Source organism: Pisolithus orientalis (genome assembly GCF_024613125.1).
Source record: "Pisolithus orientalis strain OTSU chromosome Unknown F5J12scaffold_8, whole genome shotgun sequence".
NCBI lineage: Eukaryota > Fungi > Basidiomycota > Agaricomycetes > Boletales > Pisolithaceae > Pisolithus > Pisolithus orientalis.
In genome coordinates this window covers 511,071-524,687 of record NW_026260789.1, presented here as the reverse complement: position 1 = coordinate 524,687, position 13,617 = coordinate 511,071, and the positions used below count along the sequence as shown (strand labels likewise).

At 49.9% G+C, this 13,617-nt stretch overlaps 8 protein-coding genes across 8 annotated transcripts; 5 read left to right on the top strand and 3 right to left on the bottom strand.

Annotated features, from left to right (window-relative positions):
• Positions 1 to 61: 61 nt before the first annotated feature.
• F5J12DRAFT_540428 (SH3 domain-containing protein) lies at positions 62 to 1,064 on the top strand. Its single transcript, XM_051739967.1, has 2 exons — positions 62 to 647; positions 698 to 1,064. Exons 1-2 carry the CDS (start codon positions 171 to 173, stop codon positions 953 to 955), a joined length of 735 nt encoding a protein of 244 aa, XP_051601773.1. The 5' UTR covers positions 62 to 170; the 3' UTR covers positions 956 to 1,064.
• Positions 1,065 to 1,091: 27 nt separating this feature from the next.
• Positions 1,092 to 1,861, top strand: F5J12DRAFT_818903 (uncharacterized protein). The gene is made up of 3 exons (XM_051745210.1): positions 1,092 to 1,523; positions 1,580 to 1,667; positions 1,727 to 1,861. The coding sequence occupies exon 1, from the start codon at positions 1,173 to 1,175 to the stop codon at positions 1,395 to 1,397; it is 225 nt and encodes a 74-aa protein (XP_051601772.1). The 5' UTR covers positions 1,092 to 1,172; the 3' UTR covers positions 1,398 to 1,523; positions 1,580 to 1,667; positions 1,727 to 1,861.
• On the bottom strand, positions 1,642 to 2,909 carry F5J12DRAFT_540333 (GTP-binding protein RAB5). Its single transcript, XM_051739966.1, has 8 exons — positions 2,847 to 2,909; positions 2,767 to 2,791; positions 2,652 to 2,710; positions 2,537 to 2,597; positions 2,456 to 2,483; positions 2,396 to 2,401; positions 2,065 to 2,341; positions 1,642 to 2,016 (listed from the first exon to the last, which is right to left on the bottom strand). Exons 1-8 carry the CDS (start codon positions 2,881 to 2,883, stop codon positions 1,886 to 1,888), a joined length of 624 nt encoding a protein of 207 aa, XP_051601771.1. The 5' UTR covers positions 2,884 to 2,909; the 3' UTR covers positions 1,642 to 1,885.
• A 115-nt stretch (positions 2,910 to 3,024) lies between these two features.
• F5J12DRAFT_818876 (uncharacterized protein) lies at positions 3,025 to 6,292 on the top strand. The gene is made up of 12 exons (XM_051745209.1): positions 3,025 to 3,595; positions 4,004 to 4,158; positions 4,230 to 4,334; positions 4,383 to 4,448; positions 4,506 to 4,571; positions 4,622 to 4,749; positions 4,799 to 4,829; positions 4,880 to 5,365; positions 5,417 to 5,902; positions 5,957 to 6,028; positions 6,083 to 6,128; positions 6,272 to 6,292. The coding sequence occupies exons 1-10, from the start codon at positions 3,232 to 3,234 to the stop codon at positions 5,975 to 5,977; spliced, it is 1,908 nt and encodes a 635-aa protein (XP_051601770.1). The 5' UTR covers positions 3,025 to 3,231; the 3' UTR covers positions 5,978 to 6,028; positions 6,083 to 6,128; positions 6,272 to 6,292.
• On the top strand, positions 6,200 to 8,182 carry F5J12DRAFT_718128 (major facilitator superfamily domain-containing protein; the record flags this gene model as incomplete). Its single annotated transcript, XM_051741097.1, has 9 exons — positions 6,200 to 6,480; positions 6,537 to 6,617; positions 6,670 to 6,892; positions 6,997 to 7,035; positions 7,088 to 7,304; positions 7,359 to 7,572; positions 7,632 to 7,819; positions 7,877 to 7,937; positions 7,993 to 8,182. 9 exons carry the CDS (start codon positions 6,200 to 6,202, stop codon positions 8,180 to 8,182), a joined length of 1,494 nt encoding a protein of 497 aa, XP_051601769.1.
• A 127-nt stretch (positions 8,183 to 8,309) lies between these two features.
• F5J12DRAFT_540281 (smf Mn2+ and Fe2+ transporter) lies at positions 8,310 to 10,903 on the bottom strand. The gene is made up of 8 exons (XM_051739965.1): positions 10,551 to 10,903; positions 10,307 to 10,497; positions 9,963 to 10,249; positions 9,778 to 9,898; positions 9,264 to 9,723; positions 9,099 to 9,211; positions 8,935 to 9,047; positions 8,310 to 8,877 (listed from the first exon to the last, which is right to left on the bottom strand). Exons 1-8 carry the CDS (start codon positions 10,715 to 10,717, stop codon positions 8,437 to 8,439), a joined length of 1,893 nt encoding a protein of 630 aa, XP_051601768.1. The 5' UTR covers positions 10,718 to 10,903; the 3' UTR covers positions 8,310 to 8,436.
• A 573-nt stretch (positions 10,904 to 11,476) lies between these two features.
• Positions 11,477 to 12,293, bottom strand: F5J12DRAFT_717748 (ribonuclease H-like domain-containing protein; the record flags this gene model as incomplete). The annotated part of the gene is made up of 4 exons (XM_051741083.1): positions 11,477 to 11,796; positions 11,846 to 11,927; positions 11,971 to 12,025; positions 12,055 to 12,293. The coding sequence occupies 4 exons, from the start codon at positions 12,291 to 12,293 to the stop codon at positions 11,477 to 11,479; spliced, it is 696 nt and encodes a 231-aa protein (XP_051601767.1).
• A 533-nt stretch (positions 12,294 to 12,826) lies between these two features.
• F5J12DRAFT_818853 (uncharacterized protein) lies at positions 12,827 to 13,608 on the top strand. The gene has a single exon (XM_051745208.1). The coding sequence runs from the start codon at positions 13,091 to 13,093 to the stop codon at positions 13,313 to 13,315; it is 225 nt and encodes a 74-aa protein (XP_051601766.1). The 5' UTR covers positions 12,827 to 13,090; the 3' UTR covers positions 13,316 to 13,608.
• The last annotated feature ends 9 nt before the right edge of the window (positions 13,609 to 13,617 follow it).

Genomic DNA, 13,617 nt, shown 5'->3' with positions numbered 1-13,617 from the left:
CAAGTGTAACCATCACCCTGTCGTGGACCATCCTCATCGCTTTCCTTTTTGAGAAAAAAGTATTTCAGACCAATGATGGTTCGTCTCTACGACAAGATAAAAACGGTTGAATGTCAGATATCAGTGGTTTCTCATCCATCCTTCGTCCCGCTCCGCCGGACTGAACGAGGATGCCCACAGTCCACACTGGAGGGTCCCGTCAAGCCCTTCGAATTGATACATCATGCCTAACCACTCAGCAACCCTTGTCTTACGATGATCCTTCCTCGGACGCCTCTCCTTCGAATCTCACCACGTCTGGATCCACCCCAAGCACTGGCACGTCAGACTGGGCAATATGTCACGTTGTGTGCAATTTTGATTTCGAGTCTCCCGACCCAGACCAATTGTCCTTCAGCAAAGATGAGGTCCTAGCCGTCGTCAAGAAAGAGGATTCGGGTTGGTGGGCGGCTATGCGATTAGAAGGGGATCGTATTGGTTGGATACCAAGCTCGTTCGTCGAACCCCTCCCTGAGTGGAAACTCGACGAAATGGTCCTTGAACACGAACCTGATATCCTCCGAGCATTTGATGACGAGCGAGAAATGGAAGTTTACCCACATACTATTGAGGGAGACGAGTTATGGATACCGTTCGAGGACTTGAAGGTATGGTCACATGGTTTATGCACGATTCCTGCAGTCCAACGTCCATGCAGGTACCACCCATGCAAATTATAGACCCTACTGATATCATCCCACCAAACGATCCTTCCCAACTACGAGAGCACAGCATCGATTCATTTGTTTTCATTGATTGCATGCCATTACCGTTGGATATCATTAGCCCTCCTTTCCCCTTGTCGTCAGTGCCTCATTCGTCCGTCCTTCAGGGACTGGCCCCTCACGTAACGCGGAAGTTGCCTTTCCGGCGCATTGCGCTGAAGAGCGTTTCACCACACGCACCTCCCCAGTAGCTACTTAGGTACTTCACAAGTTATCGTTCTTAGGTTTTGTTGATCACCATAGTTCTGTTCTTCGTCCATAATAAATCGCTTCATAGGTTTGTCTTCAAAGCTAGTTCTATCCCTCGAAGAGGTAGTCCTGTGGTGGCGATCCGATATTTCGTGATTGTGTCACACATGTCGATCGTCCGCTGCTGTCAAGTGCATTAGGTAGTTTCCTCTTGTAAGGATGGGCCGTGCAGTGTTGTTTCCTGACATACGAGTTGGAACGTTTCACTTGGCAGCCAAAATGCTTGGTTGCTCTTTGTTGTGCATGTGTGGGGTTTGCGGTGTGTACATGCCAATACTCTGCCAAGATACTTTCCTTGTGGGTTTAGGTCGTCAAGGTGAGCAAACTTTATTGCCACAGACTCCCTGGAGGTCTCTCACGGTGCGCAATACTGATATATCCTAATCTGCGGCGAATGCTTTCCACGCCAAGTACTCATTGCTCCAACCAGAACCAGATCTACAGTAGTGGTTTGGAGGGCATCACAGGGACATTTTCAGGGAATGTCTAGTGACAAGAGCTTGTGACCAGGTATCTTATCGGGAGAGGTCGGTGATTCTCGTGAGCGCTCATCTGACAGCAGACAGCAGTAGTCATGTCAGTGAACGACTTCAACGATGTGAGAACGGAATTTTCGGTGCGGGTTCCACTTCTTGGCCTAACTCGAGCCTAGTTGTAGGTGCCACAAGCGTTGCGAAGAAATAAGCTTCACACTGATCCGTTGGTTTTGATAGTTAGTCTTATCGATTGAATGATGATGTGAAAGGTGTACGTCTGGAAAGGTAACCGTCAAGTGCTGAATGATTACAAATGAAATAAGCCAAAGGCTAATGTGAGGGGAATGATAGGGGTGCCCGTCAAACTGTAGGCCGAAGTGTAACCAAGTACTGTAATCAACAATTACAGGCCTCATTGCTACCCTGGGTGGTGGTCTGCCTGTTCAGGTCAACGCCTTGCCGTGCTGCTGCAGTCCCTCGAGCGGCACTCGTTCTTGATGATGGTGCGGAAAGAGGGAGCTTCTTCGCTACAGTCGGGATGAGTATGGGTTATTAGAGCGTGGAAACTTGCCCACCAATTGCTGTGAATACTTCCGAAACACCCTCCCCAGTCTTTGCGCTGGTTTCAAACCACATGAGTCCCTCTTCGTCTGCATACTTTTTTGCCTCTTCTTGAGTGATTTGTCGGCGAGCAGTAAGGTCAGTCTTGTTACCGCACAGTGCGATGACTATTGAGGGATCTGCTTGACGCTGGAGTTCCCGGATCCAAGTGCGCGCCTTATCGAGCGAGGAAGCCTGTGTTATGTCATAAACTACCACTGCACAATTTGCATTGCGATAGTACATTGGAGCCTGTGAAGTGGTTGTATGTTCAATTACAGGTCATAATGCAGAACGTGAACATACAAGGGACTATAAGATAAGGGGGTGAGTGCCATTCGGAAAAGCAACGGAAGGGTTCCATACCTTGTAGCGCTCTTGTCCAGCCGTATCCCTGTAAGACTAAGAGCTGAGAAACGCAAGACATAATAATCGTTGGTTACGTACCATATTTCGAATTTGACGATAGTCTGATCATCCAATGTCACAGTTTGCGTCAGGAAGGCAGCTGTACGGGGATGGGGTCAAGTGCAAAAGGGGTCAATGTAGAGGTGCTTCATACCGCCGATAGTGCTTTCTCTGTAGTCGTCGAACTGATCTTTCACGAACCGTAGAACCAAACTGTTGTGGAATCGCCATGAGGTCTGCGCCGGTGCATAGTAAGCGCGTGACTGTACCTGGACTTGCCTACCGCTGACTCGCCTATGAAACAGCATAAGAAGAAAAACTCTGGTTTAGAATCGCTCAGACGACGAACCTAGGAGGACAAGCTTGAACTGGAATTGCTTTGACATGGCGTGGTGCTGTTGGGGAGGAGCACCCGTGCACGGCAACCATTTTCGGAATCACGCCGGGTTACGTAATCTGCACACCTTTGATTCCCACGGTCGACGCCTCATCCAGCCATCAGAAAAATTCACGGCCGGCTGGGGCTCATCGCTTCTTTGTTCCAGACCTCCATCATCTATCCCCCTGCGATTCGGTCATCCAAATCCCTCCTAAGCTAAGCGCCCCAGTCGCAGAGGAATCACTCTCAGTATCAATAGCGGACACGCACGCCTTTTTGGACGCACTTCATAAGCCCCGGGCCTTAACTAAGCTGCCGCTGCGCTTTTGAGCTTGTGCAAAAATCGACTTATAAAATGAATCGTCATCATCCCTACGGTAGCGGAAACTATGAGGGCGCTCCCTACAGAAGAGGCGGATCTTCTGGTGGTCCTGGCCCTGACAGATCGTACTCTCATAGAGGTGGCCCTCGTGGCAGAGGATATGGTCGTGGCCGTGGAGGTTATCATCATTCTGGTTACGACAGCAATCACACAACCAATGCCTATGATCAAGCTCCACCCCAATCAGACGTCAACCCGTACAATAATTACGACGCCTCGTTGCAAGATGCGTTCTACCAAAATGGCACCGGTAGTTACGGAGCTGGTCCTCCTTCTAGCCAATTTAGTGCCCCGGATCCGTCAGATGGCTATACTCAAGGCTACGGAACTTATGAAGGTGCGCTTGAATTGAGACTGAAAAAAAAATGCAGTGCGAGCACAGGCAGCGTCACATATCGCGGCATCATCTAAGATGCGAACGGAGCGGGCTAAGACTGCCAGTTCTGCCCTGCTATATTTTTTTTGGCCTTCTACTGGGCGGTAGCACTGTCGCGAGCTCTAAGCTATTCATTAGCAAAGCATTCAAGTCGGATCCCTCAGAGATTGAGTTTACCAGGCGCCATCTCTATTGAATTATGCAGCTTGGGAGATTGGGTGCTTGGATTTGACTTGAATTTCCTCCGCGGAACACCTTCGCGTTTACTTGTTTATCTGTTGCCGCCGATGCGTCACTCGTTTCATTCTGCCTCTTAATTTTGGTCTTTTTTGTCGCGAAGGTTCTGATCTCACACGCAAACTCCCTTAGACGGCACGGATCATAACTATGACGATGGAGGGTCTGGTATGCGACCACGAAGAAATGTGCGTCGGGAACGTGATGACAAAGTTCATGATTCCATAATCGAAGAACGCATTCAGCGAGAACGGCCATGTCGAACTCTCTTTATCCGAAATATTAAGGCAAGTTGTTTTCGATGAAATATTTCATAGTTCCTGCAAATCGTTCGGAACTAATGATGCGTTGAATTCAGTACGAAACCAACAGCGAGGATGTGCGCCGTTCTTTCGAAGAACACGGTAATATCAAGACCTTCTTTGACCTTATTGCTACTCGTGGGATGGTCTTTGTTACATATGTGAGTGATACGGCAGTTCCTACTTACTAGTGCTAAGTCAGCATAAAGTATGATTTGCGCTCGGCCGAAAGAGCTAGAGAGCGACTTCAAGGTTCTGAAATAAGTGGGCGGCCCGTGAGTTGCTTGAATTACCGATCGTCACTCGACCTGATGATTGGTCATTACCAATAGATTGATGTTCACTATTCCCTTCCCCGAGATGACCCGAAGCAGGGCATCGACCGAGAGAAGAACCAAGTAAGTACACAACATTTCGGAATCGAACGGCATCGATTGAGCGACTCTAGCAATTTCAAGGCTTTCTTATCGTCACTTTGAAAGACTCTCGCCAGCCAATCGATCACCACGAAGTCAGGCGCAAATTCCAGCAGTTTGGAGACGTTAAATCGGTTAGTCCAGTCGATGATCGGACCGAGTGAGTGACATTCTGTCTGCAATTATATTCTGCCCTGACAAATGGTCAGTCAATGTTATGTGGAGTACTTTGACATAAGGGTATGGTTCATAAAAGTTTTTCCAGGCCCCTCCGTTAATCGACGTCCCAGAATTGCGAGGATGCGTTTGACAGGCTTCGTCATCAGGGTTTACAGGACGGAACCATGGATATTGTTTTTGCGTGGGAGGAATCCGAAGTCACTCCAACCCCTCAACGGTATGGAAGCGTTTCCCGCCTTTACACTCGTACCCATCCGCTCATATGGTTTGAATATAGCCGTGAAGCTAAGTATGAGGGCGGTCGTGATTGGGAAGATGGCGGTCGCGGTTTCCGTGGTCGTTGGAGGGGTCGTGGAAGAGGTCGCGGCCGTGGTGGACACGATGATGGTTGGGATCGCCGAGATGAGTGGGGGAGAGACCGCGACCGGCCACGATACGACGAAGACTCAAGAGGTGGCCGTGGTGGAGGACGTGGTGGATATGGTGCGGACAGGTTTGACAGTCGCCCTCCATACCAGGCTAGCGGCTATAATCAACCAACAAGTACTGCGGCTGCATACAGCCAGCCCGCGCCTTCCACACCTGTTACTCAGACAGTAAGTGGTCGTTAGTTTCAAGCGCTGTACATGAGCTTCATATCATTACAGGGTGGTATGGATGATCGTTTAGAGCAAGCTCGGCAAGTTCAGCAACTTTTGGCAGCTCTCAAGCAGCCGCAAAATGGTGGTGCTCCTCCGGTGCCCCCTCAACAAGCACCTGCACCAGTACAACCAAGCCTCGGGATGCCTACTGTACCTCCAAGTTACTATCCACCCCCACCATCTTCGATGCAGCAACCTGTACCCCCATATCCCCCAATGCCAGTAACAGCATCAAACCCGTACGCGACAATGCAAAACCAGATTACACCTCAACCAGGCCAGACTCCAAACATTGCTGGATTGCCGGCGAATATCCTTGCTCTACTTCAGCAGACGCAAACACAACAGCCCCCGCAACAACCCCCCGCGCCCCAATATGGTATGCAACCCCCGCCCACGCAACAATTGATGTCTCCTCCTCCTATGTCAAGCCTGCCGCCCGGCGCACCGCAGCCAGGTAACCCCGGCTATCAACAGCTTATGGCATTCCTTGTGAGTGTGCGCCCCCTGATTTAACCCTTCAAAAGCCTGAATACACCGCGCCAGGCATCGCAAAAGCGGAGCTAATTATAGTGCCCTGTACCACCGTCTAATACGGACACTGATTTATATCGGCCTGTAAATACTTTTGTTTTGTTTTGTTGATGAGTATCGCAATTACCCTTATCGAAGTCTGTAGTGCAAGATAAACGAAAGGGGGGCGACTAGGAGTTAGGAGGTAAGGTGAGTATTTAGGGCGTCAGGGTGGAGGGAGCCGACCCTTACGTCCATTGTCTTCTACTTACTACCATGGCAGTACCAAGACCTGAACAAAACAACGACGAGAAGACACTCCACCTGGGCTCTAATACTGATGAACAGGTTGCCTCCGAACGCTGCAAGGGTTTTTTGGGGTTTTATTACCATCCACTCTTCCAGATTTGTATGCTGGGTTTTGTATGCTTCATGTGTCCGGGTATGTTTAATGCACTCTCGGGACTGGGCGGAGGTGGCCAAGTAGATGCTCGAACCGCCTCCAACGCCAATACTGCGCTGTATTCGACCTTCGCATTTTTCTCGTTTTTTGCCGGGTGCGTCAGCATCCACTCCGACGATCGTTCGTACTCGAATGCTCGCACTTCTTCAGATCCATAAACAATACCTTGGGCCCTCGTAACACGTTGATGATTGGAACCGTGGGATACGCACTGTTTATTGGCTCCTTCCTGTATGTGCAGATTGGGGGGCTGGCGGAATCTGCTGACTGAAGGGGAAAATAGCGCAGATAATATTCATCCGACGACTGCGGGACCTTTTGTCGTTGCTGCCGGTGCTATTTTGGGTATATGCGCGGCATTCCTGTGGACTGCACAAGGCTCCCTGGTGCTCAGTTACCCGACGGAAGCGGAAAAGGGTAAATACATAGGCGTCTTCTGGGCTATTTTCAACTTGGGAGGTGTCGTCGGCGCTGCGGTGTCTCTTGGCCAGAACTTCAAATCCGAGGTAAGCGTGATTTATGCTTGGCCCTGAGGCTTGCTCAATAAAGGTGTCCACAGGCAAATCAAGGTGAGTTGCGACTACGATAGGTAGAGTTATCTACTGACAAGAACCTACCTTCTATTTCAAAAGTGGGAAATGGAACATATGTGCGCCGATTTTGCCTTCTTCTACCTTGCCTACTAACAACGTACATTCTAGATCGGCTTTTTGATCCTAACCTTGATTGGGGTATGTATCCCGAGATTAATGGCTGATCCAAAAAAAATGATACGGACGGACGGGACGAAAGTGGAAACGTACCGTCATCCATCTTGGAAGTCTGAGATCTATGGTCTCTGGCTCGCACTGCGCACTGATCCCATGATCTTGCTGTTGTTCCCCATGTTCTATGCCAGCAATTATTTCTATACATGGCGTAAGCAATTTGCGCTCATACGCTTCCCCACTTACTTAACTATCTTTTGTGCAGAATTCAATGACTACAACCAGGCCCTATTTGACATTCGTGCACGGTCTCTGAATAATTTCGTGTACTGGCTGTCTCAAATTGTGGGATCGCTCGCGATCGGTGCTCTGGTCCTCGACCAGGCAGGTTGTCAGCGACGTTCTCGGGCTTTTGCAGGCTGGGCCATCCTCTTCGCAATGGTATTCATTGTGAACGCGTGGGGATATTCTTATCAGAAGTACGATCTTCTTAAAACCGCATTTTGTCCAACGAACTGAAGAAAAAACGTGTCTACAGGACTTACACTAGAGAGTCAGTGGCACTTCTTACACAGAAGATGGATATTCACGATCATGGATACCTGGGTCATGTTTGGCTTATGATCTTCTGTGGTCTCTTCGACGCAATGTGGCAAACGACTGCATACTGGTTGATGGGGGCTATGTCAAACGACCCTTCGAAGCTTGCCGTCTTCACAGGCTTCTGTAGGTCCACCCCATGATCATGCTGGTGGCGATTTATCTCATGAGTGCACCACGCAGATAAATCAATTCAATCGGCCGGAGCTGCAGGCGTGTGGCGTGCAGATGCAGTTGGCATTCCGTGTGTTATCGTCGTTTTTTTAATACGCTCTCCTGATCAATCAACGCTTCTCTAGCTACATGAATATCTTCTTGTCTTCTTGGTGCTTGACCGCAGGCGGCCTTATTTTCGCTCTCCCAATGATCTATTTACGCGTCAAGAATCACACGGAATTAAAAGAGGAAGCGCTGTATGGAGCTTCTCATTCATTCCGGCAGATGGTTGTTCTGACCTTTCCACAGGGCACATGTGGCGGAAACGGATGAAACTCACGACCACAAGACTGAGACGAAGGTGTAAAACACTACTCATATAAAATGACAATGGAAGGCTCCCAACAAAACAATTTCGTATTGAGTTACTATAGTGCAGAGTAGTCACAGTATCCAGCTGTAGTGTTGAAGTGAATGTAGCGTTGAAACAACTTTTTCAATCCTAAAGATACACCGACATTTATCCGTATTTAGTCTCCCGTCAATTGCGGCAAAAGTACGAAGATCTACACGACGATGACGACATTTTAGTTGCCCTGGCCTAGGGTAACCAATGCATAAACATTGGCAGAGACAATGATAAGCCAAGTCAAAGTGCCGGCGGCAGTCACAATCTTCCCGCTGCTGAAGTCAACATACTCTGCTTGGTCAGCTGTCTCTGGGTCTCGTGGCGTCTCGCGGGTGTCCCTGGGAGTAGCCTCGAGTGCTGGAGGGTCTGCCTCAGCGACGTCCGTATGGGGGGGCATTGTCCCATCAGAAGATGATGGTTGTGATGATTTGCGAACCTTCATGAAACGAGATGTCGACGTTAGATAGATAAGAGGAAATGTAATGAAAGGAAGGATGATGGACAAGACAACTTGGCTTGCGACAAGCAACGCATTGATACCATTCGGACCAACAGCGATAGCCACGATCATCGAAGGGACCAATCCCAGCAACCGAGTAATAAGGCGGCGGAGAATGGGCTGATATAACGCCTAATTAAATGGTTGCCAACAGGTAATTGGGAATGATAGTCATACCGAAACTTTCCAGTGCAAGAAACCCTCAGAGACGCTCTGACCAGCGAGCGTTGCAATTACGGAAGCGCTTTGGCCTGAGGCAAGCAAAGCCAGGGCAAAGAGCAGAGCGGCAGCTGTGCAGATGTTAAAAACCAAGCGAACTTACGCAATGTTGGCCAACTTACGCCTTCCGATAGTGTCCCTAATAAGGGTATGGGCGTCAAATAAGCTTGCAGGAGCCATCGAACCCCGGGCACCAGATCCGTAATAGAAGACAGCACTGGCAAGAACGAGAATTCTGGTGAAGAATATGAGCATGATGCCGATATATCCACAGCCATCAGACGCACAAGGCATTGATGATGACAGCGAAACCTAGCAAGCTGATTATCATGTCGACCATGCCATGGTAAACGTGTGCCCGAACGAATGGCAAAGGGTTATTCTCTCTATTTGCGTGTGTCAATACATTGGCTGGATAATATGACTCTTCGGAACGAAACACTCCAAAAAGTCGTCTACAGTGGATGCGCAGACGTTCCGAGAACGTGGCATGTCGAGTGTTAGTGGTGGGTTCATAGTCCGCATTATCTTCGGGTAAACCGTCACAACTGAAGACATTCAAAGGCTGCTTGACAAAGTGGTACAAGCGTTGAAGGAAAGTCTTGTCTTGCGGAGGTTCAAAACTGGCAGATTCAGAGTGAGTATGAACTTCCTTGAGAGGTGCCTCAGCCATCCGGTCTTGTGTGGCCAAGTGTGATCCCAAGAACAAACTATGCGGCATGATGGTGGCCCCAAGGATACCGACGGCTAAGATGGTATTTAGCGGCAGAAAATCAAGTTACAGATACCACAGATACTGACTGGTGTACAATGCGCCGTTTTCGAAGAGTGCCTTCGACGGAAGAAGCCCCTTGAACACATCTGCCCAGTCTACATTGATGCGTGCTATGATTATCGCCATGCAGATGAGCACAGCGAGGGTCTGTTTTGCATGTCACCAACCCGATCTCGGAAGCGGAGAACATGTGCGCTAGATGGGTACATACCAGTGCGGTGATCAGGTACTCGAACATTTTGACAGGTCTCGTCCTCAGCGGATTGTCAAATGCCAGAAGAAGCATGACGTCAGAGGCAGTCAACAAGACGCCCGCCCAAAGAGGGAGTGATGGAAAGAGAAGGACAAGGGCGATAGCAGACCCGAGCATCTCCGCTAGGTCTGTACTGATGATGGCGATCTCCGAGAGGACGTACAACGGATATAGCACGCCCCAGCGCCATAGCATCTTGTGCCGAGGGCGGTCATGGAGCAGAAGTCTGCAATGAGATGCAAGATCTAACAAGTGTCAGCGGGAAATATATATATATATATATATGTAGATTGATTCGTTACCTAGGCCTGTTACCACTCCCAAACGACTAGCAAGGACCTGCCAGAAGGTGTCTCTGATGAACGCGATAATTCCAGCAGCAGTAACGAAGGATACCTGAAGAAGGGCTGCTAACAGGCCAGCGAGGAGGACGCAGAACAGGAGGCTATATCCAAACTGCGACCCTGCCTGGAGATCAACTCCCCAGTTCCCGCTGAAACGGGTCAGCGTCGACGGAGGTGAAGGTCCTCGAAAACGACGACTCACGGATCGAAGTACGCGACGGAGCACACGATGCCCACGCCAGTGTGCTTTCGAGCGTGATGATACACTCGCCAAGCAACGTTATACGCTATGGAAGACCAGTGGACTCCTTTTCGGGTCGACACCTGCTCGGGCTTGTCCTTGTCCTCGGGAACGACAGATACCGACATGGTGGTAAAAAGAGGTGAGGGAGATTAGGTCGTTTCGCTTCTACGGTCACTGGTAATTCTACTGAAATAAGAGAGGCGTGGGCATGCGTGAGGGGCTCAAAGCCTCAAATCTGGGATCAGTGCCTCATGAATCTGTGAATGAAATAACAAGCGCAAGGATTCGGAACAACCTACAGTCATAAGTTGCAACGGACATCACAGTTCTGACTCGGACGCCACGAACAAAACCGTGTACATCGTCCGCACGAGCTTACGGCAAAACAAGTGACTGTCCACGGTACCTATAGTACCCACAAACATGGCTGATACAGTATAAGACGGGCTACACTCGTGTACACAATTCATTTGGCAGCAGGAGTCATATCCAACGGCTTTAATAATCCGAAGGGAACTCGCCATCTGCTGCCATCTCGGCCGCAAGCTGAGAATTGCTCAGGAGACAGGAGGCATAGTCCTGTTTCGAGTCATTCAGGAGGGATCACACAGATCACAAGTGATCGGAAGTACCTGCAGCTCTGCATCTTTCCGCACGACTGAGGTGGGGAGTGAATGCGCGACTGCCGGAATGGTCGCCTTCGCTGGTCTGATGCTCCTGTTGACGTCAGTGGATGAGGTTGTCGAGACCGGTGGCCTTGTTGGTGACTGTGGCGGTTGTGTATTGCCAATGCTTGTATTGCTCAGGCACACGAGTTCATCGTCATCCAATAGACCATCTGCATATGCCTGCGACAACACAATTGAGCGCTGGCACGTCCATCGCTATCGTAGTACCTGAAGGTCCTCGTCCTGTTGCTTTTCCTCCTGTCTTATGTTTTTCGACACATTCTGTTCTAGCTGTTCCCAATCACGCTCCGGGAGGGGAGGCTGTAATACGCCAATATTGGCGAGTCGGTCAGCGGCCTCGTTGCCCTCAAGTCCGACATGTCCTCGGACGTGCTTGAACTCGACGGTCTGGGAAGTTATGTGCCGCGCGTGAAGCAATGCCGCGAGGTACTTGAGTACAGGACGGTTTTTCACCGGTTGTCCGTCTGAGGTGCGGAATCCGTTGGTCATCCATTTGAAAATCCAGGATGTTACGCCTGCAAGGAATGATGAGCATATCATCACTGTGAAACGAAATGCGTCGACATCTGATGGAGTATTGCGAATCAGTTTTGATCAGGAGTTTGCGCTTCAGCGGCGGCGTCGTTTCCAGAATGCGCACGATGGCCTGGAACAGTCAGGTCATGCCACGCAAAGTAGGATACTCTCACTATGAGCTCAGCCCTGTTGTTCGTCTGATCTCCTGGGCACCGTTCCGACAAATTTCTAACGGAAATGCAACAGTATGAGGAGACAGATTGACGTCAGTGACATACCTGGGGTCGTTGTGGCCCCACCACACCCCTATACCGGCTTTGGAGCCGGTCGCTCCATTTCCTTTACATGCGCCATCACAATAGACGACATCGAACTCCTTTCCGTCCGCGTCAGGTATACCAGTAGATGGTGCAACTCTTGCTACAGCCGCAGAAGTACTCGAGACGGGCTGATGATTTGATGGTGCTGATAACCCGTCCCATGCCACTGCATGCATGAACGTCTTTGCCAGTGCTTCCGTAGGGAACTTTTTGAATACAGCTCCGGCAAAACCTTTCACCTGCGCATAGCAGTCATCCCTCGATGGATATTCAATTGGGGTTGGTCCTCCTGAAACGACCTCACCTACCAAGATAGGTATATGCCTGGCTGGCGGCCCTTCCTAACCGCGTAGTATGCGAGCCTGGGTGCCTTTGGCATGTCGTTTCCCGGAATGTGTGAAAAGCGCTGCGATAGTGTAATGGAGTGCACGTGTTTGAAAGTGTAAAAAGTGGAACGTGACGGCTGGGGACCACTGCGAGCAAAGAAGCACGCCAGGTTGCAATGATGATCGGGGATGGAGTTACACCTAACCCTGATCTAGGAGTATAACCCCAATTTGGGGTCCTTGTGAAAAAAAAGAACAAACTGCACCATAACGTCAACAAGGGATGGATCACGTGGAGTTGTTTGTTCCAGAAAAGGAAATATCCTCGATCATGCCGGTATCGTTTCCCAATCAGGACAAGGCGACGACCGAAATGGGTTGCTGGCTTGTACTTGCGTTTTTGTGAGTCTGGCGTCGTTTGAGTCTCCCTGGTTTGGTATATAATTGCTTCGAATATCCACACTGGTCTTCTCCAAAGACCTATCTGGTCGAACAACCGCGCAACGCCTTGCATTGTCCGCCTCTTCCGTCGAACCACTACTATCTCGTTCCTGTGCAGATACCCCCTATCGCACGCATCCTATCACACGTCTGGTTCGCGACGCTCTTGCTACCGTAGAAACATTCAACGCAGTTCTAATATCATAATGCCTCCTTACGACGGGTACCCCGCTGCGCCTCGCTCTCCCACCTTTGGGTTCTTCCCCACGGCCCCGGCGGCTCCACATGCTTTCCCCACTCTCCACGGAGACCCGCGTGACACGCACGCCATGTACGCCTCGTTAGGCTCGCAGCTAGGCTTCCAGCCCAGCACCCAGTCGTCTCATACGGGCGGTAACCAGAACCCCCTCAGAAAACTCTGCCGCAAGTAACTTGCGTGCGATACCCTCTCGCGTTTCACGTCTTTTTAAGATCAACATCAAACCATGCTATACCCAACTGTATCATAGGAAAGGGAAGGGGAGAGGGAACAGGAAGGGATATCTGTGGGATCGGGGGCTTGTACGACGTGGTGGACGGGTGCGGGACATCATCAGCATCACGCTTGTATTCGACATTCGCCGGTGTTTCCATATCTTTCTACTCGATAGATTCTACTACAACCACGCTGTATTGTATATTTGTTTTTCCTATCAATTGTGTGGAGTCCATTCCTATGCCGTCATTCGATCGT

Coding starts and splice junctions, on each gene's coding strand:
- F5J12DRAFT_540428 (XM_051739967.1), top strand. CDS start 171: ATGCCCACAGTCCACACTGGAGGGTCCCGTCAAGCCCTTCGAATTGAT. Junction 648..697: donor TACCGTTCGAGGACTTGAAG/GTATGGTCACAT, acceptor ACGTCCATGCAG/GTACCACCCATGCAAATTAT.
- F5J12DRAFT_540281 (XM_051739965.1), bottom strand. CDS start 10,717: ATGTCGGTATCTGTCGTTCCCGAGGACAAGGACAAGCCCGAGCAGGTG. Junction 9,899..9,962: donor AGTACCTGATCACCGCACTG/GTATGTACCCAT, acceptor CATGCAAAACAG/ACCCTCGCTGTGCTCATCTG. Junction 8,878..8,934: donor TCTTGCACTGGAAAGTTTCG/GTATGACTATCA, acceptor GCGTTATATCAG/CCCATTCTCCGCCGCCTTAT.
- F5J12DRAFT_818876 (XM_051745209.1), top strand. CDS start 3,232: ATGAATCGTCATCATCCCTACGGTAGCGGAAACTATGAGGGCGCTCCC. Junction 4,830..4,879: donor TGGAGTACTTTGACATAAGG/GTATGGTTCATA, acceptor TCGACGTCCCAG/AATTGCGAGGATGCGTTTGA. Junction 5,366..5,416: donor CCACACCTGTTACTCAGACA/GTAAGTGGTCGT, acceptor ATATCATTACAG/GGTGGTATGGATGATCGTTT.
- F5J12DRAFT_818853 (XM_051745208.1), top strand. CDS start 13,091: ATGCCTCCTTACGACGGGTACCCCGCTGCGCCTCGCTCTCCCACCTTT.
- F5J12DRAFT_818903 (XM_051745210.1), top strand. CDS start 1,173: ATGGGCCGTGCAGTGTTGTTTCCTGACATACGAGTTGGAACGTTTCAC.
- F5J12DRAFT_540333 (XM_051739966.1), bottom strand. CDS start 2,883: ATGTCAAAGCAATTCCAGTTCAAGCTTGTCCTCCTAG. Junction 2,484..2,536: donor ATCGTCAAATTCGAAATATG/GTACGTAACCAA, acceptor TTAGTCTTACAG/GGATACGGCTGGACAAGAGC. Junction 2,017..2,064: donor GGAAGTATTCACAGCAATTG/GTGGGCAAGTTT, acceptor TCCCGACTGTAG/CGAAGAAGCTCCCTCTTTCC.